Source organism: Barbus barbus, assembly GCF_936440315.1.
Source record: "Barbus barbus genome assembly, chromosome: 16".
Classification (NCBI taxonomy): Eukaryota; Metazoa; Chordata; class Actinopteri; order Cypriniformes; family Cyprinidae; genus Barbus; species Barbus barbus.
Window position 1 is genome coordinate 511,212 of NC_136744.1, and position 26,210 is coordinate 537,421.

The 26,210-nt window shown below is 40.1% G+C and overlaps 2 protein-coding genes across 3 annotated transcripts in view; one reads left to right on the forward strand and one right to left on the reverse strand.

The window, feature by feature from the left end:
• The window catches only part of LOC306882873 (slit homolog 1 protein-like), a 98,681-nt gene extending 82,200 nt beyond the window's left edge, over window positions 1–16,481 (forward strand). Inside the window, exons 25-37 of the mRNA XM_079437857.1 lie at window positions 1,985–2,056; window positions 4,012–4,175; window positions 5,624–5,748; window positions 5,828–5,925; window positions 6,254–6,393; window positions 7,459–7,552; window positions 7,648–7,785; window positions 9,928–10,156; window positions 10,397–10,527; window positions 10,705–10,859; window positions 12,834–13,122; window positions 13,208–13,419; window positions 13,979–16,481. Of these exons, the coding sequence (XP_079293983.1) occupies window positions 1,985–2,056; window positions 4,012–4,175; window positions 5,624–5,748; window positions 5,828–5,925; window positions 6,254–6,393; window positions 7,459–7,552; window positions 7,648–7,785; window positions 9,928–10,156; window positions 10,397–10,527; window positions 10,705–10,859; window positions 12,834–13,122; window positions 13,208–13,419; window positions 13,979–14,217 (2,086 nt within the window). The 3' untranslated portion in view covers window positions 14,218–16,481. The remainder of the gene's footprint in view (window positions 1–1,984; window positions 2,057–4,011; window positions 4,176–5,623; window positions 5,749–5,827; window positions 5,926–6,253; window positions 6,394–7,458; window positions 7,553–7,647; window positions 7,786–9,927; window positions 10,157–10,396; window positions 10,528–10,704; window positions 10,860–12,833; window positions 13,123–13,207; window positions 13,420–13,978) is intronic.
• Window positions 16,482–17,969: 1,488 nt separating this feature from the next.
• The window catches only part of LOC306882001 (uncharacterized protein), a 30,756-nt gene continuing 22,515 nt past the window's right edge, over window positions 17,970–26,210 (reverse strand). The window contains exons 3-7 of one of the 2 annotated variants that reach the window (XM_079436421.1): window positions 24,101–24,180; window positions 23,699–23,831; window positions 23,082–23,375; window positions 22,898–22,994; window positions 17,970–22,816 (exon numbers count right to left, since the gene is read on the reverse strand). In XM_079436421.1, the coding sequence (XP_079292547.1) occupies window positions 18,553–22,816; window positions 22,898–22,994; window positions 23,082–23,375; window positions 23,699–23,831; window positions 24,101–24,180 (4,868 nt within the window). In that variant the 3' untranslated portion in view covers window positions 17,970–18,552. The remainder of the gene's footprint in view (window positions 22,817–22,897; window positions 22,995–23,081; window positions 23,376–23,698; window positions 23,832–24,100; window positions 24,181–26,210) is intronic. The other variant, XM_079436422.1, reaches the window with a different exon arrangement.

Here is a 26,210-nt window from a genome sequence, read left to right on the forward strand (position 1 = left end):
AGAAATGACACTTTGCTACAATGTAAAGTAGTGAGTGTACAGCTTGTATATCAGTGTAAATTTGCTGTCCCCTCAAAATAACTCGACACACAGCCATTAATGTCTAAACCGCTGGCCACAAAAGTGAGTACACCCCTAAGTGAAAATGTCCAAATTGGGCCCAATTAGCCATTTTCTCTCTCCGGTGTCATGTGACTCGTTAGTGTTACAAGGTCTCAGGTGTGAATGAGGAGCAGGTGTGTTAAATTTAGTGTTATCGCTCTCACTCTCTCATACTGGTCACTGGAAGTTCAACATGGCACCTCATGGCAAAGAACTCTCTGAGGATCTGAAAAAAATAATTGTTGCTCTACGTAAAGGTGGCTTAGGCTATAAGAAGATTGCCAAGACTCTGAAACTGAGCTGCAGCACGGAGGCCAATACCATACAGCAGTTTAACAGGACAGGTTCCACTCAGAACAGGCCTCGCCATGGTCGACCAAAGAAGTTGAGTGCACGTGCTCAGCGTCATATCCAGAGGTTGTGTTTGGGAAATAGACGTATGAGTGCTGCCAGCATTGCTGCAGAGGCTGAAGGGGTGGGGGGGTCAGCCTGTCAGTGCTCAGACCATACGCCGCACACTGCATCAAATTGGTCTGCATGGCTGTCGTCCCAGAAGGAAGCCTCTTCTAAAGATGATACACAAGAAAGCCCACAAACAGTTTGTTGACGACAAGCAGACTAAGGACATGGATTACTGGAACCATGACCTGTGGTCTGATGAGACCAAGATAAACTTATTTGGTTCAGATGGTGTCAAGCGTGTGTGGCGGCAACCAGGTGAGGAGTACAAAGACAAGTTTGTCTTGCCTACAGTCAAGCATGGTGGTGGGAGTGTCATGGTCTGGGGCTGCATGAGTGCTGCCGGCACTGGGGAGCTACAGTTCATTGAGGGAACCATGAATGCCAACATGTACTGTGACATACTGAAGCAGAGACTGGGCCGCAGGGCAGTATTCCAACATGATAATGACCCCAAACACACCTCCAAGACGACCACTGCCTTGCTAAAGAAGCTGAGGGTAAAGGTGATGGACTGGTCAAGCATGTCTCCAGACCTAAACCCTATTGAGCATCTGTGGGGCATCCTCAAACGGAAGGTGGAGGAGCACAAGGTCTCTAACATCCACCTCCGTGATGTCTTCATGGAGGAGTGGAAGAGGACTCCAGTGGCAACCTGTGAAGCTCTGGTGAACTCCATGTCCAAGAGGGTTAAGACAGTGCTGGAAAATAATGGTGGCCACACAAAATATTGACACTTTGGGCCCAATTTGGACATTTTCACTTAGGGGTGTACTCACTTTTGTGGCCAGCGGTTTAGACATTAATGGCTGTGTTGCGTTATTTTGAGGGGACAGTAAATTTACACTGTTATACAAGCTGTACACTAACTACTTTACATTGTAGCAAAGTGTCATTTCTTCAGTGTTGTCACATGAAAAGATATAATAAAATATTTACAAAAATATGAGGGGTGTATTCACTTCTGTGAGATACTGTATATTTTAATATTTTTTATAATAGAATTTTCATAATTGAACATTGCTCGTTCTGCATTTTAACCATGTTCATACTTTTTAACTAAATGTAATTGTTTTTACAATTAACAGATTTATGCTGATTAAGCAATCTGAATAAGTGCATTTTAGAAAATAAGATCATTTAAATAAATTCAAATACATGCAAATAATGAACTATGCCATGATTTTTGTGGTTTCATCAATGTGTGACTGACAAATATGAATCACATTTTTATATTATTTTATTAGTTTGTTTATGTTAAAACTGTGTCCAAATGGATTGAAATTGTATATGCAACTCAAATACATAAACCCTAAATTTAGGCCCAAGTATTTTTTGAGTGTAAGCTAAATACTTGCACTCAACTTCTTTGGTCCAGCGCACTGCTAACATCACTAACGGTTGTCTCTTGTGTTGTTCTAAGGTCTCTGCATGGTAATGACATCTCTGAATTACCCGATGGGATCTTCAATGACGCTGCATCACTGTCACATCTGTGAGTAAAGGGTCCAAACAAATGCATGTGACTAAATATACAGAAAATACACTTCACAAAATACTGTGTGTGACTAATCTGAGCACTGAATATACTGCAGACCCACAGAAATGTCTGCTTTGCCCTGAAGCTGTAATTTAGAGAGTCAGAAACACACATACTTGTGTCTTCCCAGGGTTTGTGCTCTGGTGGTCAGTCTGTCTGTCCTCAGATCCTTTAACGATCACACTCACACACACACACACGTTTGTTTTTGTGAATTGTAGGGTCTCTCCATAGGTGTAATGGTTTTTATACTGTACAAACCGTATTTACTATCGCCCTACACCAACCCTACACCTAAACATACCCCTTACAGGAAACTTTCTGCATTTTTACTTTCTCAAAAAAAATAATTCTGTATGATTTATAAGCGTTTTAAAATATGGGGACATGGAGTAGTGTCCTCATAAATCACCTTCTCCTTGTAATACCTATGTCATTATACAAATTGATGTCCTCATTTGTCACAAAAACACACACACACACACACACACACACGTGAGGCACATCATTCTGAACATTCTGTTCTTGCAATAGGTGATTTCTGATTTTTACAATCGATTGTTAACAGCCTACAGTTATTCTAATGTGTCACGTGTTATATTAATAAAGTCGTGGCCTAATGGTTAGAGAGTTGGACTCGTAATCCAAAGGTTGCAGGTTCGAGTCTCGGGCCGGCAGGGATTGTAGGTGGGGGGAGTGAATGTCCAGCGCTCTCTCCACCCTCAATACCACGACTGAGGTGCCCTTGAGCAAGACACCGAACCCCCAACTGCTCCCCGGACGCCGCAGCATAAATGCCCACTGCTCCGGGTGTGTGTGTGTGTGTGTGTGTGTGTGTGTGTGTGTGTGTGTGTGTGTGTGTGTGTGTGTGTGTGTGTGTGTGTGTGTGTGTGTACGTACGTTGGATGGGTTAAATGCAGAGCACGAATTCCGAGTATGGGTCACCATACTTGGCAGTATGTCACTTCACTTCATATTATGTTGCAGAATAATGAATGATTATCAGTACTAAATGTTAATATCTATTGAACATTGCTGCTGCTATATGGCATGCTTTATAAAAGCATTGAGCCAAGTGAGAGTGTGGGATGCAGGGATTTTCCATGGATATTTTACTTTACAAATCCAAACTTCACAATTGTCTTGTGAGTTCGGAGCGACATGAAGGTGAGTAATTGATGAAAGGCTTTTTATTTTGGGGTGAACTATCCCTTCATTTCTGGTAGAATCACTGTAATACCCAGCCTCGCCTGCCATTTGTCTTTACTTTGGGGAGTACAACATCGCCATCTAGCAGTAATGAGGATGTAATGCAGTACACAGCCTCTCTGAAACGTCTCCATTTTCACAATTAGACATATTTGGCTTCCTTGAAGATACAATGTTCCATCAAGTCTGGCTGATCAATATCTAAAAAGTTTGTGAATGTTAATCGGGAAGATAAGATTTTCTTTTCAAAGTGATCAAATGTCGGGTTGCAAAAATAAGTACACACTCCTGAAAATTACAAAATTAAAAAAAATTGCAAGTTAAAGGCAATTTTAATGTGAGTATGCTGAATCAAAACAGTGACGTTAGGTAAGAAAAGAGCAGGTAAATGCCAAACACGTTCTCAGAACTAGCTAAACTTTCTATAAAGTGACTGTTTCCTCTCACACAGTAATACACAACCTGCAGCAGATTTTTATTCAATTTACCAGTTTTTATGAAATATGCATTTGAAAAATGTCAGTTTTCCCATGAGTTGTTATAGTAATAAGTATGAAGTAGAAGTATATCTTTATGTTCAGAGGTGATGTCCTCATTTATGCTGTGTACTGTACATTATACACAGACAGGTTTGTTCAGATACATGCCTTCAAATGCAACTCATTCTGGTTTTCTAAAAGTCTGCATTTGTTTGATCTCAGGGCGATTGGTGCGAACCCTTTGTACTGCGACTGCCGCCTGCGCTGGCTCTCTGACTGGGTGAAAACTGGCTACAAGGAGCCTGGCATCGCACGCTGCGCTGGACCGCACGGCATGGAGGGAAAACTACTGCTCACCACCCCTGCCAAGAGGTTTGAGTGTCAAGGTAAGATGCATAAGTGGAATGACGGTGAGACACTAAAAGATGACGATAAATCCTTCTAATCCATTGCTTTTGTAGACCACAAATGCATAATTGTGACCCTGGACCACAAACTTAGACAAGGCAAGGCAAGTTTATTTATATAGCACGTTTCATACACAGTGGTAATTCAAAGTGCTTTACATAAAAGAAAGTGAAATAGACATTAAAATCAATAAAAACATGGAAATAAAAATAATAAAAACAAGGAATTTTAAAATGATATAGAAATTGATTTAAAATAAATTTAAAGAAAATGATTATACATCAAATTCATTGCAGTCAGTTCGGACATATAGCACAGTGCTCATTCAAATGCACAGTTAAACAGATGAGTTTTGAGTCTTGATTTAAATGTGGCTAATGTTTTAGCACATCTGATCTCTTCTGGAAGCTGGTTCCAGCTGCGGGCCGCATAATAGCTAAACGCAGACTCCCCTTGTTTTGTGTGAACCCTTGGTATTTCTAACTGACTCGATCCTAATGATCTGAGTGGTCTGTTCGGTTTATATTCTTTTTGTAATACTTAATTTAAAATACTTCATTTTTTTCGGTTTATAATACTTAATTTATACATCCTCTGAGAGCTGAATAAATAATATTTTCATTAATGTATGGTTTGCTAGGATAGGACAATATTCAATAAGAGATACAACTATTTGAATATCTGGAATCTGAGGGTGATAAAAACAGAAAATCACCTTTAAGTCAATGCATATATACATGCATATATCATTAGCAATGCATATTACTAATCAAAATATACGTTTTGGGTAACACTTTATTTTAGGGTTTCTTAACTAGTTTCTTATCAGCATGCATATTACTAGAATATAAGCCATTTATTAATACTAATTAAGCACATATTAATGCCTTATTGTACATCCCTAATCCTACCCAATGCCTAAACTTAACAACTACCTTACTAACTATTAATAAGCAGCAAATTAGGAATTTATTGAGGGAAAAGTCACAGTTAATAGTGAATAAGTGTTCCCTATTCTAAAGTGTTACCAAGTTTTGATATATTTATGGTAGGAAATTTACAAAATATCTTCATGGAACATGATCTTAATATCCTAATGATTTTTGTCATAAAAGAGAAATGTATAATTTTGATCCATACAATGTATTGTTGGCTATTGCTACAGATATACCTGTGCTACTGATGACTGCTTTTGTGCTTTTGAACTGCATCTTATCAGGTTCTGACCATGCAATGACTGACATGATGTTAAATAAGAATCTTTGTGTGCTTCATATCTCATCAGATCTCTTGTACAAGGCTTTGCTCTGTGAGAGACACCCTCAGTTGTGTGTCCTTGTCATGTGGATGATTTTGAGGGACTTCTGTTGTGTGTCTGTCAGGGTCATGTGCAGTGAGGGTTGTGTCTGTGTTTGTGTGTGTGCAGGTGAAGTGGACAATGCTATACTAGCGAAGTGTGACCCGTGCATGTCTACGCCCTGTCTGAACCACGGCAGCTGCGAGGCCGATCAGACGGATGGCTACAGGTGTCGCTGTTCAGAGGGGTTTAAGGTGAGCACACAAAACACATGAGCAATGTGAATCCTGACAGACGGACATGAAACGTTTGCTCATTTCCTTTCACGAACAGGGCAAGAACTGTGAGGCGCCGCTCAACGCTTGCATCAGTGAGCCCTGTACGAACGGAGGAACATGTCACATGTCTGGAGAAGAGGATGAAGGCTTTCGGTGAGTCTCAATGTCTTTTCCTAATCGCCTGTTAATGCGTGAAGTGGTTTAAAAGCAGACATTAAAGTATTATTTGTTGTGCTAAATTCAGTCTATTTTCTTTTTTTTTTTTAAACATTGTGTCTGTAACATCTGAGTGAATTGTTCTGAAAATAATATCACAGGGAAAAAAAATCTAATTAAAGTAAGCTGCAAAAACACTGTTATTTCTTATTTATATCTTTTGCTTCTGGAGTGAAATATGACTTGGACTTCTTCATGAAATTCATTCCCACAGTGCTTCGAAAGTTCGAGCCCCATTTAAAATGATGCATTTGTGTTTTCTCAGCTGTTCGTGTGCTGCAGGCTTTGAAGGTCCCACGTGTGACATTGACATAGACGAGTGTAAAGACAATGACTGTCAGAACGGAGCAACCTGCATAGACGGGATCAACAATTACACCTGTTTATGTGCCTCTTTTTACACAGGTACACGTGTTACTACTTACTCAACACATTATGCTTTTGTCTTATGAATGAATGATGCATTTATATAGCGCTTTATTGTGCATTGCTGTACACTCAAAGTACTTTACAATCATGAGGGGGGGTCTCTCCTCAACCACCACCAGTGTGCAGCATCCACTTGGATGATGCGACGGCAGCCACAGTACAACAGCGCCAGTGCGCTCACCACACACCAGCTACAGGTGGAGAGGAGAGAGAGTCATAGAGCCAATCAAGTGGATGGGGATTATTAGGAGGCCATGATAGACAAGGGCCAGTGGAGGGAATTTGGCCAGGACACCGGGGTTACACCCCTACTCTAATCAAAACCACACTTTATTTCGATAGTCCACTTTAGGTATTCTACTAACTACAAGTAACTTTGCAACTATATGTCAACTGTTATAGTTAGGGTTGGAGCAAGTTGACATGTAGTTGCAAAGTTAGTCAGTAGACAGAATGTCTGACCATCAAAATAAAGTGTAAGCAGATATTAAGCAGTCTCTATTAATAACTGCTGGCTGACATGTAGTTGTAAAGTTACTTGTAGTTAGTAGAAGGTCTAAAGTGGACAGTTTACAGTATGTGTACTTAGAATGCACTTAAATTCTAAGAAATAATATTTTAGTTAATAATATGTTTAGGGGTAGGTTCAGGTTTATTACCTAGTTATTAAATATAGTTATTCACTATAATGCATACATAGTATGTACATGTGGAACAGGACTGTAAAATAAAGTGCTACCAAATTTTTGGTTACACTTTATTTTAAGGTGTCCTTGTTACAGTGTAATTATACATTTAAGTACTGAGTAATATTTATAAACTACATGTACTTACTATATGGTTAGGGTTAGGATTAGTGTTTGGCTTAGGGTTATTTGCATGTAGTTATGTTAAATGTATTGTTATTATTATAGTAAGTAGATGTAGCATGTATAACAAGGGCACCTTAAAATAGTGTTACCAAATTTTATTTTCTCTCAAAATCTATTAAGCACATTGTTATTACAGCAGACTTACAGATAGCACTGTTTGTGTGTGTAGGGGAGATGTGTGAGGATATGGAGGACATGTGTGCTGTTTCTCGCAGTCCCTGCAAACACCAGTCCACCTGCTTCATCACAGTCACTGGCCCAAAGTAACCACATCTCCTTTGACCTAGCAGCCTTTTTATTACCCAAATGATCAAATCTTTGAGCTGTATAATGGTTGTGTACATGTGTGTTGATCTAGATGTATATGTGCACCTGGTTATGTGGGTGATGACTGCAGTGTGAACTATGACGACTGTAAGGACCACAGGTGTCAGAATGGGGCACCATGTGAGGACGAGGTTAACGGATACTCCTGCGTTTGTCCCAAAGGCTTCAGGTCAGTTCTATACACCAACATCTTTACATTTTAACATCATTTTGCCAACCGGTGACCAATTTCTTAGCAAACCTTAATCACATCCTGCCACATCGTGTACTTTGGAGATTCTTGTGATGGAGCTATAAAGTACTGGTTATCCAAGTGGAGATACTGTGGAGTGTGGTATTCAGAGAGATTGCCCTGCCACCTCTTATTATTGTCAGTCATCAAACCCATGAGACACAGACAACACTCCAGCAGACCTTTAATTCTGGAGGGATTTGATCTGACTCAAGAAGTGTGCTGACGTCGAGCTGTACGCTGGAGTGCACTTTCCATGTTACTCATGCATCTCCGTAGGATGAATGGCTTTTGTTGTGGTATTCCCCATTCATAAGTCATCTTGGATAGAAGTTGTCTCAGAAAGTTGAGCTTTTGCTCAAACACTCAACTCTTAAGGTCATTGCACACTGAGTCTGAAATTTTTGTATGTTGAAAAATAAATACGACCTCACGTTGTGTTAATCACGTTTACACACTGCCTCCAAAACTTCCATCCGTCATTAAAAAAAATCATAGCAGGCTCGATTTTCTGCATTTTCACATCCGTAGCAAGCATTTTGATAAGAAAGGATGACGAATACGAAAAGTACGAGTGATATTACGCAGCGCCTGAAAGTAGTCCCCAGCTATATCATAACTAGTTTCCTAGCTGGGGACTACTTTCAGGCGCTGCGTAATATCACTGCGCCTGCTGCACCCACGGTACGGCAACAAAGCTCCTTGATTATTACGCTGGAATGAGAGTATAGTTGCTAGCCATATTGGCCTAGAAAATCACAACTTTTCATTTTCCGTCGGCCTTAGTACACGATGTAACTACAGAAGAGTCAAGCTTTAAATAGAAAAAATATCTAAACTCTTTGGTCAGTTTTGAGGAAAAGACTATGCCAGTGCTGGATAGACCTCAGCAAAAAGAGAAACTCTCCTAGAGGGGGCATGAGATTTTGCTTATTTTTAGATTTGATTTTCCTAAGTGTTTTGTGGACTTGAAGAAGGTCTATGACTCCATTACCCAGGGTTTTTGTGGGGGGTACTATGGGTGTACCGGAGCCACTTATGTATGGCATCTGGTCCCTATACAACTGGTGCAAGAGGTTTGTCTGCATTCTCAGCATTAAGTAAAGCTTATTCCCAGGGGGTGTTGATCTCCGCCAAGGCTGTCACCTATTCTGTTTGTAATATTCATGGACAGGATCTCATGGAACAGCAGAGGAACGGAGGGTTTCCAGGTGGGGACCTCAGGGTGGCATTTATTAATTGTGACCTTAAGCACACACTGGGACTGAGGGATGAGGGTCTGAGCCTCCGTATCTGAGGCCATGGTTCTCAGTCAGGAAAAGATGTATTATTAGGGAATGAGTTGCTTTGCATGAGACTGGTTGGCGGATCAGGACAGCAGCAGTAATGCAGTCATTACTGTATAGCGGGCTGTAGTGATGAAGAGTAAGCTGAGCATGTGGGCAATGAAGCTTTTTTACATACAGCTTTAGGTAGTTTCCAAACTACAAGATTGAAGGTTCAAGCAGCTAAAATGAGTCATTTTTTTGGCCCTGGTTTGTTTTACAGTGAGTGTATACTTGCTGTTTTCGTTGCAAATAAATATCAGGTTAGATTATTGGTGATGGCACTGTGGGTCTTTTTTGTGCCTGCTTTGAGAGTCTAAGTGGTCCACAACATCTCACCTCTAACACCTTATGGGGTTCCAATGGTGTTTTTTATGTATGTTGTCATCTTTAAGATATTGTTTGACTGTTTGTTTGTCATTATATAAAGCCCTAAACACACTGCACGATTTTCAGCTGTCCCAGACGAAAGATTGGCATCGTGAAACAGTCATGGCGAATCAGAAATCGCTGCGATTGTTTCACAATGCCAGTCTTTCGTCTGGGACAGCTGAAAATCGTGCAGTGTGTCTCGGGCTTAAAACAATGCTTCAGACCTTGAGGTGGAAAGACCCACACAATTGCAATGTGCGCCTCTTTTCATGCAGTCTGTCTTATAGATGCTCACTCCAGCAGAAGAACATGCATGACAGAGAAAATCAATTACAATTACATTTGAGATTATCAAAAATGACCTGAAATATTTTGTCTACAGTGGACAGCTTTGTGAAGTCCCATCTACTCCACGCTCTCTCTGCGACCTGGCCAACTGTCAAAACAATGCCCCCTGTGTGGAGCGGGGGGGCCACGCACTGTGTCAGTGCCTGGAAGGGTTTGGTGGACCACGCTGTGAAAAGTTGGTCAGTGTCAACTTTGTGGACCGAGACTCCTACCTGCTACTGAGTGACCTGGAGAACTGGCCTCAGGCTAACATCACACTACAGGTATTCAACAAAGACCAAACTTTAAACAAACACTAGATGAAATTCATCAGTGTTATTGTATATCATCTTTCATATGGCTTGCAGCATACAGAACTAGTACACTTAGTAGGAGCGCTGTATAACATGTAACCATTGTAGCGATAAGATCCATTTCTTGGCATTGGCAAACTCGGTGGTCACTGCGGTCAGATTTGTTCTGTTCGACTACAGAAGATAGATCTATTTTGGTTCTGTTCTCAGGTGTCCACCGCAGAAGACAATGGCATTCTTCTGTACAATGGGGACAATGACCACATTGCTGTGGAGCTTCATGAAGGTCATGTTAAAGTCAGCTATGACCCTGGCAGCCAACCAAGTCATGCAATCTACAGGTGATCTGGAGTTTAAGCTGTAATCTTTTATTCAAATTGAATGTTGGCATGCAGGGACATTATTAATTATGAAGATGACAGATCGCTACATTTCAGCTGACCACAAATGAAACATTTATGAAGCTTCAATACAATTTAAATTTCACATCAGATATCTTTCATGTTTGTTTTTCACAGTACTGAGACCATCAACGATGGTCAGTTCCACACCGTAGAACTGGTGACCTTTGACCAGATGGTGAACCTTTCCATAGATGGTGGTATCCCAACAACCATGGACAGCTTTGGTAAAGTGCAGCCCTTGAGGGGAGAAGCTCCACTATATGTGGGAGGTAGGAGTCCACCATGAATATCTGCCTCCATCACAGTAACTATAAATGTCCAAAACTGTCAATCACCACTGTGCACCTATGAGCCCACCTAGTCACATGTTCTCCACTCTATTGCTCTTGAACTTTGCCAGAATCACCAAACCAGCTGTAGGATATTCATACCTACATTAGTTTGCTTCAGTCTTGCAGGTGATTTCGATCATTTAAAAAATATATATTTTTCTAGTACATGCAATAGGACAGGATGGACATCACAGTATTCTGTGTATTAGATAAACACAAGTATTTAAAAAGGTCCAGCTCAAGATGCATGAATGCCCAAACAAATCACAGCCATGCTTATATAGAGCCATAGTTTGACAACAAGCATGTAAATAAATAAGAGAAAAACAAAGAGTGTTTCAAAAAACCCTCTCAAATCTGCCATTGATAGTTTAACAGTGCTGGCCAATACATTGATCTGTAAAGACAGTTCCTTGCCGCTACCTACTGGGATAACAACTAAACACTGAAGGCTCCAAAAATCCCCAGCACTAACACACTGTCAGGGCTCTGTCGTGTCTGTCATGTGTTCCCGCCTCTTGCGTCCATATTTGGTTTGTTTCCTGTCCGTGTTAAATGTTATCATTAGTTAATTCTTGTCCAGCCGTGTTCGTCTCATTATCTATGATTTACCTGTTTATTTATAGTCCTGTCTGTTCAGTTTGACTTCGTCTGGTCTACTCGTTATCCCCGGTGTTGGATGTCTGTGTTTGCCTTGCCTTGTCCTGCCCTGTCCTGTGATGTCTTCAGTAAAGTCTATTATTTGAAGTTATATCCTCATCTGTGTGTTCCTGTGTCCTCCCTCGTGTGTGCAGCGTGACACACACAGACGGACAGCCAGTCCAGAACTCACAGAGAAGTGTGAAGTGATACAAACTACTCTCTGTCCTGATCATGTTGGAATATCAGTCTTGCATGGCTCCTCAAACAATGGGATTTGAATATATACATAGAGTAACAGTATATAAGTTTTTCTAATCCAGTCCTAGAGGGGCCACTGTCCTACATAGTTTAGCTCCAACCCTTGTTAAATCCACCTACCTGTAATTTTCCAGTAACCCTAAAGACCTTGATTAACTTGTTCACATGTGTTTGGTCAGAGTTGCAGATTAAGGGTGTGTTCACACTTGGCATCTTTTTAGACAAGAAAAAGTTGACGAACACTTTTTTAGTAAAATCAAAAGCTGGCAGTGTTTTAGTTACAAATAGCAGCTGAGGGCATCTTTTGTTGCCATAACAACAGCTGCAACAGTAGCCTAGCGCTTACAAATGTCGAGAAAGAGAAAAAATGTACTTTTAAAGTTAACGGGGAGGGTAATGTTGGTTCACAATGGCGTTTGACATTATGCGGGGAAGGAAATAGTGTGGTGCTTACAACAGTTTGATCCAGGAGCTCCGGTTTAATCCATGATGCACCGTTTGCTGCATATTTTAGACTAGATAGAGTTTTGTGCTCATCATAAAACTCCTTGTGCTCCGAAACTAGTGCGATCTGTCTACCCGCTATCTTCTCTATTTTTCGTGTTGTTTTTGTTGTAATGGAAACGACTCGCCTCTCGCTTGTCATTGGCCAGCTGTCAAAAAGGTGCTTGATGTATTTTTTTTTCTGAAAATCTGAACTTTTTTCAATTTGAAAAGACGCTCTGAGCTGCAGATAAGAAAAGCGTTTTAAAAAGCGCTCAGGACTTTTTTGAACACATGGTTTACTCCATAGGATTATAATGTAAAACAGACGCTGGCAGCTTCAAAAAAGACACCAAGTGTGAACATAGCCTAACTCTGTATGACAGCTGACCTTGAGGAGCAGGGTTTATAGATCTCGGCCATATATCATTAATGGTAACTGAATTTATGTGGCATCAGTGTTCTTCTACATGTGTACCACTGATCTCTTCCCAACTCTGCTTTTACAACATCTTCTCGCTGAATCAGGCATGCCGGTCAGCGTCCACCCCACAGCTCCCCGCATCTGGCAGATCCAAAACAGCTCCAGTTTTCACGGCTGTATTCAGAACCTTTACATCAATAACGAGCTACAAGACTTTACCAAAACCCAGATGAAACCTGGTGTGGTGCCCGGATGTGAGCCCTGCCAAAAGATATACTGCCTCCATGGCATTTGCCAACCCGACACCGCCATAGGCCCCGTATGCCACTGCCAGCCCGGATGGAGTGGGCAACACTGCGACCAGCCTTCGGCGAACCCTTGTCTGGGCAGCAAGTCAGTCAAATTCTAGAAGTGAAATATGCAGAGCGGACCGAGGCACAACAAGTAATGCTCTAATTCCTCCATTTGTTTTACACAGGTGTGTCCATGGGAGATGTATTCCAATGGACACGCAGTCATACCGCTGTGAATGCCAGGAGGGTTTTCATGGAGCCCTGTGCAACCAGCGGGAAGAGCTCTTCAATCCATGCAGAAAGCTTCAATGCAAACATGGTCACTGTCAGATATCTGACACAGGAGATGCCTACTGTCATTGCGAGGTGGGCTACAGTGGAGAGTTATGTGACAAGGGTAAGAAAACATAAGCACAACCCTTCGGGCGTATGCTCATTGCCAAGCATTATTTTTCTGGTGAGATAAAGCATGGATAGCTCTGGTGCTATTATTAACCCTCTGGTGTTTGGTCATTTTAGACCAGAAAAAAAAAATGTTTATAAATGTTAAAAATCGCTACTTCATCGGAATGGTACGAAACTTAGAGACTTTAATGGCACTATGTGCACTAAAACTTCAAATTTTATATATATATATATATATATATATATATATGTAATTTTATACAGAAAATAGCCCATAATTTAGATATGAATATTAATTAGTAAGACGAAATACACATAAAATGCAAAATATTAAAGAACAAATATTATTGAAATAAAATATAGTATCTTCATTTCACAAAAATAAAATGATTACATGATTATGGCCTCCGGTCAGTTTTGACTGCGAACAACAGTTCATCTTCGTGACTCCCAGATGAACAATGCCAGAGGGTCCATTTGTCTTTTCTTTGCTATTTGGTTAGTAATCGTCCATTGTCAATTTGACTTTCATGCCGTTTCTTCTGTTTTAGAGTCTGAGTGCCACGGGGAGCCAGTGCGGGACTTCTACCAGGTCCAGCGCGGTTACACCATCTGTCAGACCACACGCATGGTGTCGTGGGTGGAGTGCAGTGGCACCTGCGACACCGGCTCCTGCTGTGCCAGTCAAAGGATGAAGCGCAGGAAATACACTTTCGAGTGCAGCGATGGCACATCCTTCAGCAAGGAGGTTGAAAAGACCATCAAGTGTGGCTGTGTGGGGTGCATGTAGAACACAACCACTAGCATCACCACCTCACCACAGTCTGACAGAACCGCAGAAAGAGCCATCACAAAAAGTCAACAGAAATAGATATCATCTTTCATTGGACCACCACCACCCCGACCCTTTATATCTCCACCACAGCCTGAAATTTCAAACCCTTTTTGTCCTTTGGTAAGGTCTCAGAAAGGTAAAATAACACCAACTCTGCTGAGAGGAAGGTGAGCGAGGTGGCTCCTGGCTTGTTTCAGCCCAAAAGCAGGACATTAGTCACGTATTAGAAGAAAATGATGGTCTTTTTGACTTTCTCTGCAGTGCAGGACGTGAATTTGAGCACATAAGGCTCCAAAATGGTGACGAAAGGAACATCCACATTTCCACCACGCCTGAATAAAACTATATGTATGATATATCTGTGTGGAAGAATACATCCTCGGAGACATGCTGGTAAAATAAAATGTGTGAAAAACAAGAAGTGCATGGAATGACGTGCTGTCTTACCAGATATTTCCAGTCATTTTGTGTTGTGGGTGGCACACGGGACTATTCCATGTGTCCCTGACCCAATTCCACTGCAAATATGACATCTTTAATAAACGACATGGGGGGGGCAGAAATACCCAGCAGCCTTCCATGTGAACGCTCTGCGACGCTCCTGGTGCCATAACATAGAGTTACGTTGTTGGAGGGGAGCTTCTTTACTATATCTTGACTTTTGATAGATCGAGATAGCTGAAGAAAATGAAAGTCCAATAAAAGGATCCATTCGATCTATTCCATATAGTGTTTGTCATTCCATTACCTCAAACAGAGAAGCCTACAGAATGTAAGGGTCAGCTGAAATCAAGCGCTAGATAGATCTCATCACGTTTTCTAAGATGCATGCTCATTGTCATGTGATGTCTGGATTGTGGTTAATATATAGTACTGCTGAGCAGAAAATAGAACATCGCTTATCGAAACACTGCTAAATATGCAACGCCACTGCAATTGTTATATTGGTCAGTGTTGAAACAGTTTGAGGGGTACAATATGACTTGGGTTATGACCACAACACTGTACACACCTCTTCGAAATGCCAATTCTCCCATCTCCCATCTCCCGCGGACGTAACAGTAACGATTTCCCAGATTCCACCACGTTCTCTTTTTGATTCCTACAGTATTACCTCTGCAAGCTACTGCGTTCATGAAGGTTTGCAAATTGCCATGAATGTCGTTTTAGGATTAAAACAAGTGCAGTTTGGCTTATTTCATTTCATTTCGGTGGGTGTTGTTTTTTTTGCGTTGATTTCCTTTTCCTAACTCCCTAGACCTTCACTTTATACAGAAATGCTTAACAGATTCTAATATATATTTGTATTTCATTTTGGTATAGTATTTTTATATGTTAAAGAATAAATTTGTGTTTTCAGGATTTTACTATCAAACAGCAGTGTGGAATTCTGTGACTTTTGCCGTTTTATTCGGTCATTGCTTATGCAGGCTACAGTGGTTTGAAACTGGCCAAAAGCATAGATAATTATTAGCCTTATTGTAATAGGAGCCAGTGTCAATTGTTTTGGAAGGTTTTTATTATTATTATTGTAAATGTTGTCTTCCATGTGAATACCACATTTAAAATATCTTTGTGGTTGATTTTGTAATTATTTATTTTAAGACCTTTCCAGATAGAAAGCAGAAATTTCATTTACGAGTATTTGAGTTGTGAATAAAGCCAAGAGGAAAAAGAGGTCAAGACCAGGCATTTAATAAGGGTAGCTACCATCCAGTCCTCATAGCAAGTCGATATCCCCGACCGCGACGAACGGTTTCTGTGATCAAGCGCAGACCAAAAGAAACTGCTTTCTTATGAGAACTAGCAGTAATTTAATCCTCCATACATTCATTGTACCACATGGTTGGTTTCTCCAGAATATTTTTTGACTTTTGTGGATACTCATTGCTCTTATTGTACATTGAGGTACTGGGAATGAAAGTTAATATCAATGTCATCGCTTCAGTGCAGACAAATCATTGGAAAGGGTTACAGACTTCTCATGTAGATTGCATGGGTCTGAGCTAACCTTGTGCCAGTCACAACCATCGCATCATGAACTCAAGAACCTTTATTGTGAAAGATACTGTCGCTGTTGCATATAGAACATTTAAGAGCTCTTGCTGTTTATTCTTCTGATGTTACATTGACTAACTGCAGTTACTCCGAATGTAAGTAGCGCCACCAAAATGTTTACTGAACTTCCTCCTTTTACATTCATTAAAATGTGTGATTATATGAGTATCTATGTCTGCTTTATCAAAACCATAAAAATGTTTAAGCCGCAAAATATTTGGTTTTTGGCACATTTGATCCAGCCAAACAAATCTGGTTGTCACTGGGAAAAAAACAACACCACTTAAATTGTGAATTATTAATGATGTATTTCTTGTTGTATACACACACATACATATACAGTTGCATGCGAAAGTTTGTGAACCCCTTAAAGAAAATGTGAATAATTTTAACAAATTAAGAGAGATCATACAAAATGCATGTTATTTTTTTATGTAGTGCTATCCTGAGTAAGATATTTTCAATAAAATATGTTTACATATAGTCCACAAGACAAAAAAATTGCTGAAATTATTAAAATAACCCCATTCAAAAGTTTGGGAACCCTTGGTTCTCACCTGGATGATCTATAACTGTTTTTTTGTTTTGTGATGGTTGTTCATGAGTCCCTTGTTTGTTCTGAACAGTTCAACTGAGCACTGTTCTTCAGAAAAATCCAAGTCCTGCAGAATCTTCAGTTTTCCAGCATCTTTTGCATATTTGAACCCTTTCCAGCAGTGACTGTATGATTTTGAGATCCACCTTTTCACGCTGAGGATGATTGAGGGACTCAAACACAACAATTAAAAAAGGTTCAAACATTCACTGATGCTCCTGAAGGAAACACGATGCATTAAGAGCTGGGGGGTGAAAACTTTTGAACAGAATGAAGATGGCCAAATTTTTCTTATTTTGTAGAAATATATATTTTTTTCCCATTTAGTTCTGCCCTTCGGAATCAACAGAAGCTACTTGCATGTTTCCTGGATGACAAATTAAGTACAATTTACCTTGATCTTCAAATTCAAGAAGTTTTCACCCCCGGCTCTTAATGCAATTTTTTTGTCTTGTGGACTATATGTAAACATCTTTTATTGAAAATATCTTACTCAGGACAGTACTAAATAAAAAAAGAACATGCATTTTGTATGATCTCTCTTATTTTGTTAAAATTATTCACATTTTCACAGATTCTGTAAGGGTTTCCCAAACTTTCGCATGCAACTGTATATATATACATATATATATATATATAAAGCTAGCTTCTACATGCATTTTCTGAATAAAATTACACGGTTAAGGTGCAACCTTCACTGCAATGCTCCTCTTTACCTTACTCACACAGGTCAACTGTACATTTAACCTCTTATGGTTATGAACAAACATATTCCAGCCAATTAATCCATTTTCAGAAAACCTGTAATCTTGCTTAGTTTTCTTTGATTTTATGGTCTCAAATATTCATAAACTGAATCTAAACAAAATTGATAGAAACATGTGCATACAGTATGTTCCTATGTACGTCACCCTCTAAAAGGAGGAACAAAACTATATAATAGTAGACTGAAAATATTAACTACTACATATTTAAACTTCAGTGCTGTAAAAGACAATGTGGAATTTAATAATTAAGAACAAAAGGGGAAGAAAAAGAAGATCGTAAGAAGTTTGGGACAAATTTCTCATCTATGTGCAAAAAGAATGAGGCTTTATTGAGGCAACCTCAATCACTTATAAATACAGACAAGAAAAAGGCACATTATTCAGGTTACAAAGCCACTTTAATTAGCTAAAATTATTTTTTTAGAATTGTGGATCATTCCTTAAATAATAATATCTAGTCCAAGCAGTTGTAATAAGCTATACAATATAACGGTCAAACAAACGAGTTATTGGGTTATTTATAACCCATATTTAAAATGCCCATTAAAGGGAATCAGAGCCTTTATTTCTTGACTTCTTTTTACATTAATGGCTCTATCAAGAAAAATACTTTTTTTTTCATAACAAACAAATAGATTTCTTTAAGCATAATTGGAAAAAGTTTGACACTTAAAAGAACGAACTCTGGAAAATGTCCTTGCCTGAACTAACAAAGACTAATCTCTCTCAGATGACTAAATTCAAAGCTCTGAAAATGTACTGCCAAGCTTAAACAAAATAGCTTCAAAAATTATTTTCTGAAACGCATCAGCACCCCTTGTTCTTACGAAACATTTTTATATGAGTTTCTAGTACACCTGTACACATTTTTCATGGTTTTGAGGTCCTAGTACGTTTTGTGGGAGTGACCGGTGGTTCTGAGCCTCGCTTTGTGGAGGATTTGGGAGAGACAGTCTGTGAAGGGGTGCCTTCCATCTTTCTTTGTGACCTAGTTAACACTTGGTCTTCCAACGTCAGAGGTTTAACGTCCACATGTAAAGATTGAGATTCTAAATTATTAGGGCCTTTTTGAAACACCGGTTTCTTTGTGTATACTTTAGTCAGACTTGCTTTTATTTGCCGTGCCTTGTCAGTTCCGGTTTTGATCCGTATCTGTTTTTTACTCGAGGTGTTTGTGGAGGCACTCTCACCGATGGCTTTCGCCATTCTCGTGAGTGCCTGCAACCTCTTTGAAGAGGCACCGTCTTTGTGACACTGGTTCCTTTTCAAAGCCCGTTGTTTGAGTGCAGAGTTTGTTTTTGCCATCTTGGTCAGAGATGAGATCCTTTGAACAACCACAGACTTTGACCCTTTATGTGTCGGCAGTTTTTGTTTGTTGGCTTTCTTTGGAATTATTGCCGCCTTCAAACGAGCACCTTTGAAAGTTTTCTCTTTGCATTTCTTGTTTTGCTGAACCTGAAGCTTCTCACGCATGTTGGAATATTTCCGAAGAATTCTAGCGCTCGCTGGATTTTTCGCACTGCCTGCGGTCGCAGCAAGGCTCTCGGGAGCCTGTGCCGGAGTCACTCCAGCCAGACTCTGTGCCTTCGTACAGATTCGCGTGGCAGTCGTCGGTTCATGCTTTTCTTTACTCCTCATCGCAGAAATACCCTGACCTAAAGCTTTGGAGAGTAGCCTTTGATTCTTGGGGTTGTTCTTCACCGGTGACGCAATAGCAAACTTTTTCAGGTGCTTCTTCAACCGTTCGGCCTGGAGGCTCGGAAATATCCCGTGAGAGGACCCTGCTCCAGCTGCCGAAGTGTGAAAGCACAACTGTGTTTCAGAAGGAAGCCTGGTGTTCACCTTCTTAACAATTACAAGTGATTTGGTTTCAGTCGACTGCAGGAACCACTTGCAGATACTGGACAAATCAAAGGGCTTCATGAATAGCATTTGCACAGGGGATAACTTCTGTTGTTCCAATGACCTTGACTTTCGTACTCTGCGTTTGCTTTTCCAGATTTCTTTAAGCCTATCTGCCTTGTTTTTGGGTTTTGGTGCAGGCTGACCCTCCTTGTCCATTGGAACCCAACCTTTGTGCATTTTATCAAACTTTGAATTTAAATTTGAAATCAACTGCTGGTGTTCTTCCCCCCTTAGCGCCTCCAAAAATTTGGAGGGACTGCAAACAACAGGTTCGGTCAGCTGAAGACTAGCTATGCGGAAGGATTCATCTGGCAATTTCATTGAGCCTCTTATTTGGGCCTCCACATGCTTTTGATTTTGGATTTTAAGTTTTGAACTCAAGAGGCTTTCTTCAGCTTCCCCACTTGATGCTGAAACCCTTTGTTGTTTCAGAGGACATGTATTTCTACTCGGGGTTGTTGTTGAGCCACAGGAATTTTCAGTATTAGCTACATTCCCTCTTCTCAACGACATGCGTCCAGGGCTTTCTGATCTAATAGCAGATTTGTTGTTACGGGGCTGTTCTGCAATTAAACCGGCAGTGCTTCTTAAGGGCATGTGCCCACTGGCTTCGGTTTTTCTACAGGTAGTATTGGAGTGTGAACTGACAGGTTGTTCATTGGTGTAACTTTTACTGGAACTTTTAACAGGAGAGTCTTTAGTAACAGTCGGTTTATTTGAGCTAACAGTTCTGCTTCGTAGAGGCATATGCGTTACTGCCTCGGAAGATGTACACAAATCTCTATTAGTTGCCTGCTCACTAATAGAGCTGCTATTTCTTAAACGCATCTGCCCTTGCTTCTCTGAATGGCCTTGTGTCGGACTGATCGACTTGCTACTTAAAGGACCTTCGGTGTTACTTCTGCTTCTCAAAAGCATATTTTCAGAGCTTGGTGGGGACTTTTTGATGGGTGAACAGGGTCCGCTAACAGACAGCTCAACAGGACTACTTTTGTTTCTAAGTGGCATTTTTTCAGTACTTTCAGAGGCTTGATTGTTCAGTTTGTGGTGTTTTCCACTCTCTGTGGTGGAAGTGGTGCTTACAGTCTCTCGAAGAACCTCAGGTGACAAAACACTTGGCAAATCATTATTCACTTTGATGCCTGGACTTGGATGCTCATCTCTCCCAACAGCGGTTGCGGTTTTTGATTTTGGTCTTGATTTGACTGCATGATCCACAACCAAACCGTTAGAAGCTTTGGCAGTCTGGAGCTCCGGTGCCGTTTCAAGAATGTCCACAGCTTTCAAATCAGGCTCCTGCTCAATATGCACATTTGCCTTTGGGCTTTTATCATTGGCATGATCAACAAGTTCAGAAGCACCACACTTCATAGAGTCTTTCGTTACGTCAACGCTGCCTTTATTTCTACTACGCAAGCATCTGTCTGAGGGCACAGAATGTTTTGCATTCAAAACTTTTGAAGTATGTAGATCAACATCCTTCTCTTTACACTTTACAATTGGTTGTACAGTAGAGACTTCAGTCAGGCTGGACACCGCTGAATCCTCTTGATCCTTCACTGGTTGTTCGGAAGAGTTTGCTGTTTGGAGATTACTTTCAGTGTCATGTACAACTTGTTCCTGAGCACCTTTATCCTCCTCAGTGTTTGCCGTTATTTCTGATGCCTCGGATTGTTCCTGGAAAGTCTCGACTTCTGTGGGTTTTTTTATTTCCCTTTCATTTCTCGGTTCTATGTCGACTTCATCAGTACAGCAGTCTTTGGAGCCATCACTGATCGATGTGTCCCCTAACATGGCCAAAGATTTATCTTCACACTCAGCCTTTCTTTCTGTACCACATACCACCGCTTCTGGCACGGGTCCAATTTGGGAGTCACATCCGTCTTTCTGTACAGTGTGTTCTGTTGTTTCTGTGCTTTCTTCTACTGTGTCCATGTGTTTCTCTGAGATCAAATCTGGTTGCATGGTTAATTCACTCAAAGTAATTTGGCCATTACTTTGAATTTTACCCGTCTGACTAGTTTTAACCATCAGACCCAGACTTGTTACTTTTACGACATCTCCTGGCATTTCATTCTCTGCTATCTGCTCCGATGGTAATTTTGGAATGACACTTTTCATGCAGTCCCCTGCAAAAGGTGTGTTTACTAGAGGTACACTGCCAGACTTAGAAAGGACCTGCTTCGGAGTCACTGAGGTGCGCATGTCTGGCATATGAGCTAGATAATTCCCACTGGAATGGCCTATCGATTTACGAGCTAAGGTACGGACGGTTTTCAGTTCCAAGTACTCCTCCACATATTTGTGCCCCCTAGTGCTCTTTCGGGCATTTTGTCGTGGATGCAGTCGATTACGACATTGAGGCTGACATTCTGTAATTGATTTTCTAATATAAACTAGGTCACAATGGCTATCGGTATCATTTATGAGACAACTTAAAGAGCCATTCCTTTGTATAAGGCAAGAACCTTTTCTGCTTTTCCTAGCTGTTCTTGGAGATATTGGTACAACAACACTTGATGCATTTTGAATTGTGGGTGGTTTTACAACAGCATCTTCATTTTGTGCAAAGCACTTCTGTGTGCATTTTGACAAATCTGCATGATCAGACTCCGCAGTACAAGTTGGCAAGCATTGCTCCGCACTGCATAGACATGTCTTTACAGAATTGCTACTTGGAATTTGCTGAATGCTTGAACCGAACACTTTTTTTGCTCCCAGATTATCAGTAGTTGTCTTTGTCATTACAAACAATTTTGTTGCAGAACTTACATTTCCACACTCAACACCTGTTCCACAAGATGATGACAAAACTTCCATCTTGCCAAGGTCAACTTGTTTTTCAGTCATTACCCGTGCAATACTGGAAATATCAGCCTTTAACACCTCTGCAGTAGGCTTTTGACTGGTCCTGACAACAAATGACTCTTGAGTCTTACTAATGCTCACAGCAGCATCCACAGAGCATGTTCTCTCAGACTGCTGAATCTCAGAGCTGGTTTCAAACGATGCATAACTGCAGCTGGTTGTCGCCTGCTTCTCAGACAAATCTGGAGTGGGTGCTTGGAAATGGTTAGAAGCAGCCACAGTCTTGACTTCGCTTTGTAAGAGGCCTAATGCATCAACTATTTGGTGCTGGTGGTGCAAACACAGCTTTGACATGAACTGTTCCAAAGTGTTCACAGACTGTAGATCTTTTACTTCAGCAAGACTCAGGTCGATGGAGTCCCTGAAAGACCAGGCAAAAATATTAGTAATATATTCTCATTTTAAACGTGGTAAAAAAAAGAGACCATATATCCTGATCTACCTTTTGACCAAATGTGTAGCTGGGCTGACATGAGAATTCCTTAAAGATGCATGACCTTTGTTAAAATTCTTCTTAGTCGAAAGATCAAGAACTCCATCTAAAGAGACAAATCATTCGAAACAAAGATAAACCAATTTATTTTTAACTAGTAGCTCTTTATACATTTATAAATTCTATACTGTACCTTGCTCAAAGTCCTCCACTTTGATCTTTCTCAGAGAGAGGTCCAGCGGGGCATCTTGGTCCACCATGATTAACTTTTTCTGAGCAGAAGCAGCAGACTCTATTTTGACAGCAGCGGATGAAGTGACACAGCTAGTTTTCAGAAGGCTTTGGTCCTTTTTTCCATTGTTCTGAAGGGAGTCCTGAGAGCAGTCGTTTCTTGAGGTATAATGTGAAGCTAACACATTAATCATCTGCTGCAAGATACCACAAGCCACCACAGGGATGTGTGGATCTGGAATTCTTGGCGTGTATTCTGTAGACAGTTCAATTAGACATGTTAAAATAAAGTGAATGTGAAAATAAACATCAAAGTTGACAAGGACTTCATTTGAATGTCCAGGAAATAGGACACTTTGATAAGAACACAGTAGAAAGGAAAACTCAGGCTTGGGGTAAATAAAACGTTATTATAGCTCTGCTACATGCACATTAAAACTTGTGAGATTAATCGATTTACTTATTCTGGACAGTACCAGTAACTCTTACTACAGCAAAAGTTGCAGTCATTTCCATCACTTTTATGCACCATGTCTGACCATTCATTTTCACACAATGACTATGTGCTGCTATACTCACCTTTGCTGTGCAACACTGCATTCAGGAATTCCTCTGATTGCCACTCAAGTCTGCTGATATTAGAAGGATCTTTACCTAGTAAAGGTTTTCCTCCACTTTCCACAATTTGTTTGTTGAGTGCAACTATGTGTTCCTGTTCATGAGGGAAAATACAAAGAGAATGAAGGTTGGAGGTGTGTTTTTACATACTTTTAGGAGACACACACATGCAACTTCAAATTTATTCCAAAACCATGGAAAATGGAAAATTATCACTGAAAATGCCATCACTGAAAGCACTATAGCTAGTACAGGAAAACCGATAGCCTAAGGTAAAAAAGAAAAAAAGATCAAAGTGGTTCTTCCAAGGTGTCTTGACATGTCAGGAAAAGGGGGAAAGTGTAAATGAACAAAAAAAACTACCTTCACTTTTTCTCGTCTTAAGCAGCAGAAAAGACAATTTTCATCAAATGACCAATTTGACACACTTGCAGGCTTACAATCTGTGGATCCAAAAGAAGAGGCAAAATTCAACTGTGTGCAAGAAAGGGAGCTTGGGAGAAAAAACAAACAAAAAAACACCAGTTTTACAGTCCAACTAGCTGTCCATTTTGGGTAGCGTGACTGTCAAAGTAAAATGGAAATAGTCAATCAAAAGCATCCTTAGACCAGTGTAATCGATCTCTGGTGCCACTACCAGCTCAAAGAGGATATTGTGTTGGTTGCATCTTGGAACCCTCTAGTCTTGTAACATTGGCTGGACCAGATGTTTTTGAATTGGTCATGTTGATCATCCAACTAGAGTAGAACATAGGCTACAACTAAGAGATCTTCACCAAATGGACCTTTTTCAAATGTCTGGGGATTTCAGAAGTGGAAAGCTGATGATACACGGGGCAAGTTTTTTGAGCAATGTTGCAGTCAACGGGCAACCAGGTGAGACTCCGGGCCCACGAGTCCACCAATCTGAAGTATCCATATAGAAATGTGTTACCCATTCTTAGAAAGAAAGTGCCCATGCAACGTTGCTCAAAAAAAGTTGACCAGCAAAACTGCTCAAAAACTTGCCCCATGTATCATCATTCGAAGTCATCATAGTTAACATTTATAGTGGTGAACGGCACACTAGAACAAATATCATTTCTGCATTTTCATTTGCCACAATAGCAAGAGAAAAAAAATTGTGATTACTAATATATATATATATATTATGTATATCTATGTCATAGAAATGCTATTTATTTATTTAGAAAGATTGATTATGGTCAGAAGATAGATGTACAATCTGCCATCAGTCCTTCAGCCGTCGTATTAGAAATTCTCTCAGCGTTAAAGCATTTTCTGCAATTTAATGATAAAAACCAAAGTGCAGTGTTAGGAACGTATTTTTTTAAATTAATATATATAAAAACTCTCTAGATTAATGATGTTAATAACTGTGGAAACACATCACAGTCTGTGTAAATGCTCCATTTGGTTTTCATGATCTTTACTATGATTTGGCACCAAGTTTGGTGACACTGCCACCCACTGGTGAGGAGGAAAATGGCATTGTTTTTCAGTAATTATATTACCATTTTGATTTGCTCATGTATACATTTATTTGTATATTTGATTTGTATGTCTGCCATGAATGTACAAAGCTACTAAACAGTGCATTCATGGTATCTGTTTTTCAGTATGTGTTCTCCCTGGCAACTGAAGCAATGACAACGGCCAGCAGCTGTGGATGGGGTTTTGGATTCAGTTCAAGGAATTAAATATTTGAATCAGCTCAAAAAGTTATTTGTTCAGTAATGCTTTCTGGAAGTTACAACACTGCACCAGTAGGTGATGACCAGGAAGTGTCTGTGTGTTTATAACTCTGATCATCGATTTACTTCTGATTATCGGTTCTAGAAAGACCGCGGGTCTAGGCGGTATATAGACTTTGTAAATTATAAGGTTGCATGTTTAATCAAATACGATTGTCATGCGTATCTTGTCAGTAAAGCCGGTTCTGTGATCAGCAGTAAATCTCCATCGTGTGCTTTCAGAAGGAGCAGCATTTACTACACAGAGCAGTAGTTCACTGACAGGTAACGCAATATCGCATTCATAATCGCAGATGATTTAATCATACAATAATAAAATCGACGATATCGTTCTGTGATAATTAAACCTGTTTGCGTAGCTTCTCAGGGAACTAAGGCTCTGTGTAGTAAATGCTGCTCCATCTGAAAGCACGTGAAAATACCACATTAAATAACATGTTTTTACTCCAAGCTCACTTCATAACGTCTTTTTTTTTTACGTGTTTGAAATAAATCCTTCTGTGAGATGATGTGGCTTCTTACACAGAATAAGACACACAACATATTTCATACTATTTTAAGCAGTGATAAAGGCATTGCATTATTATATACTTTATTATAAGTTAAATTATAATAATAATTAGAATTAGAACTCGTATAAATCATATATTGTCGTAGTCTTGTTTATTAGTCATGTTGAATCAATGAAAGCCGTTAAATCTTCCGTTCATTCAGCTGGT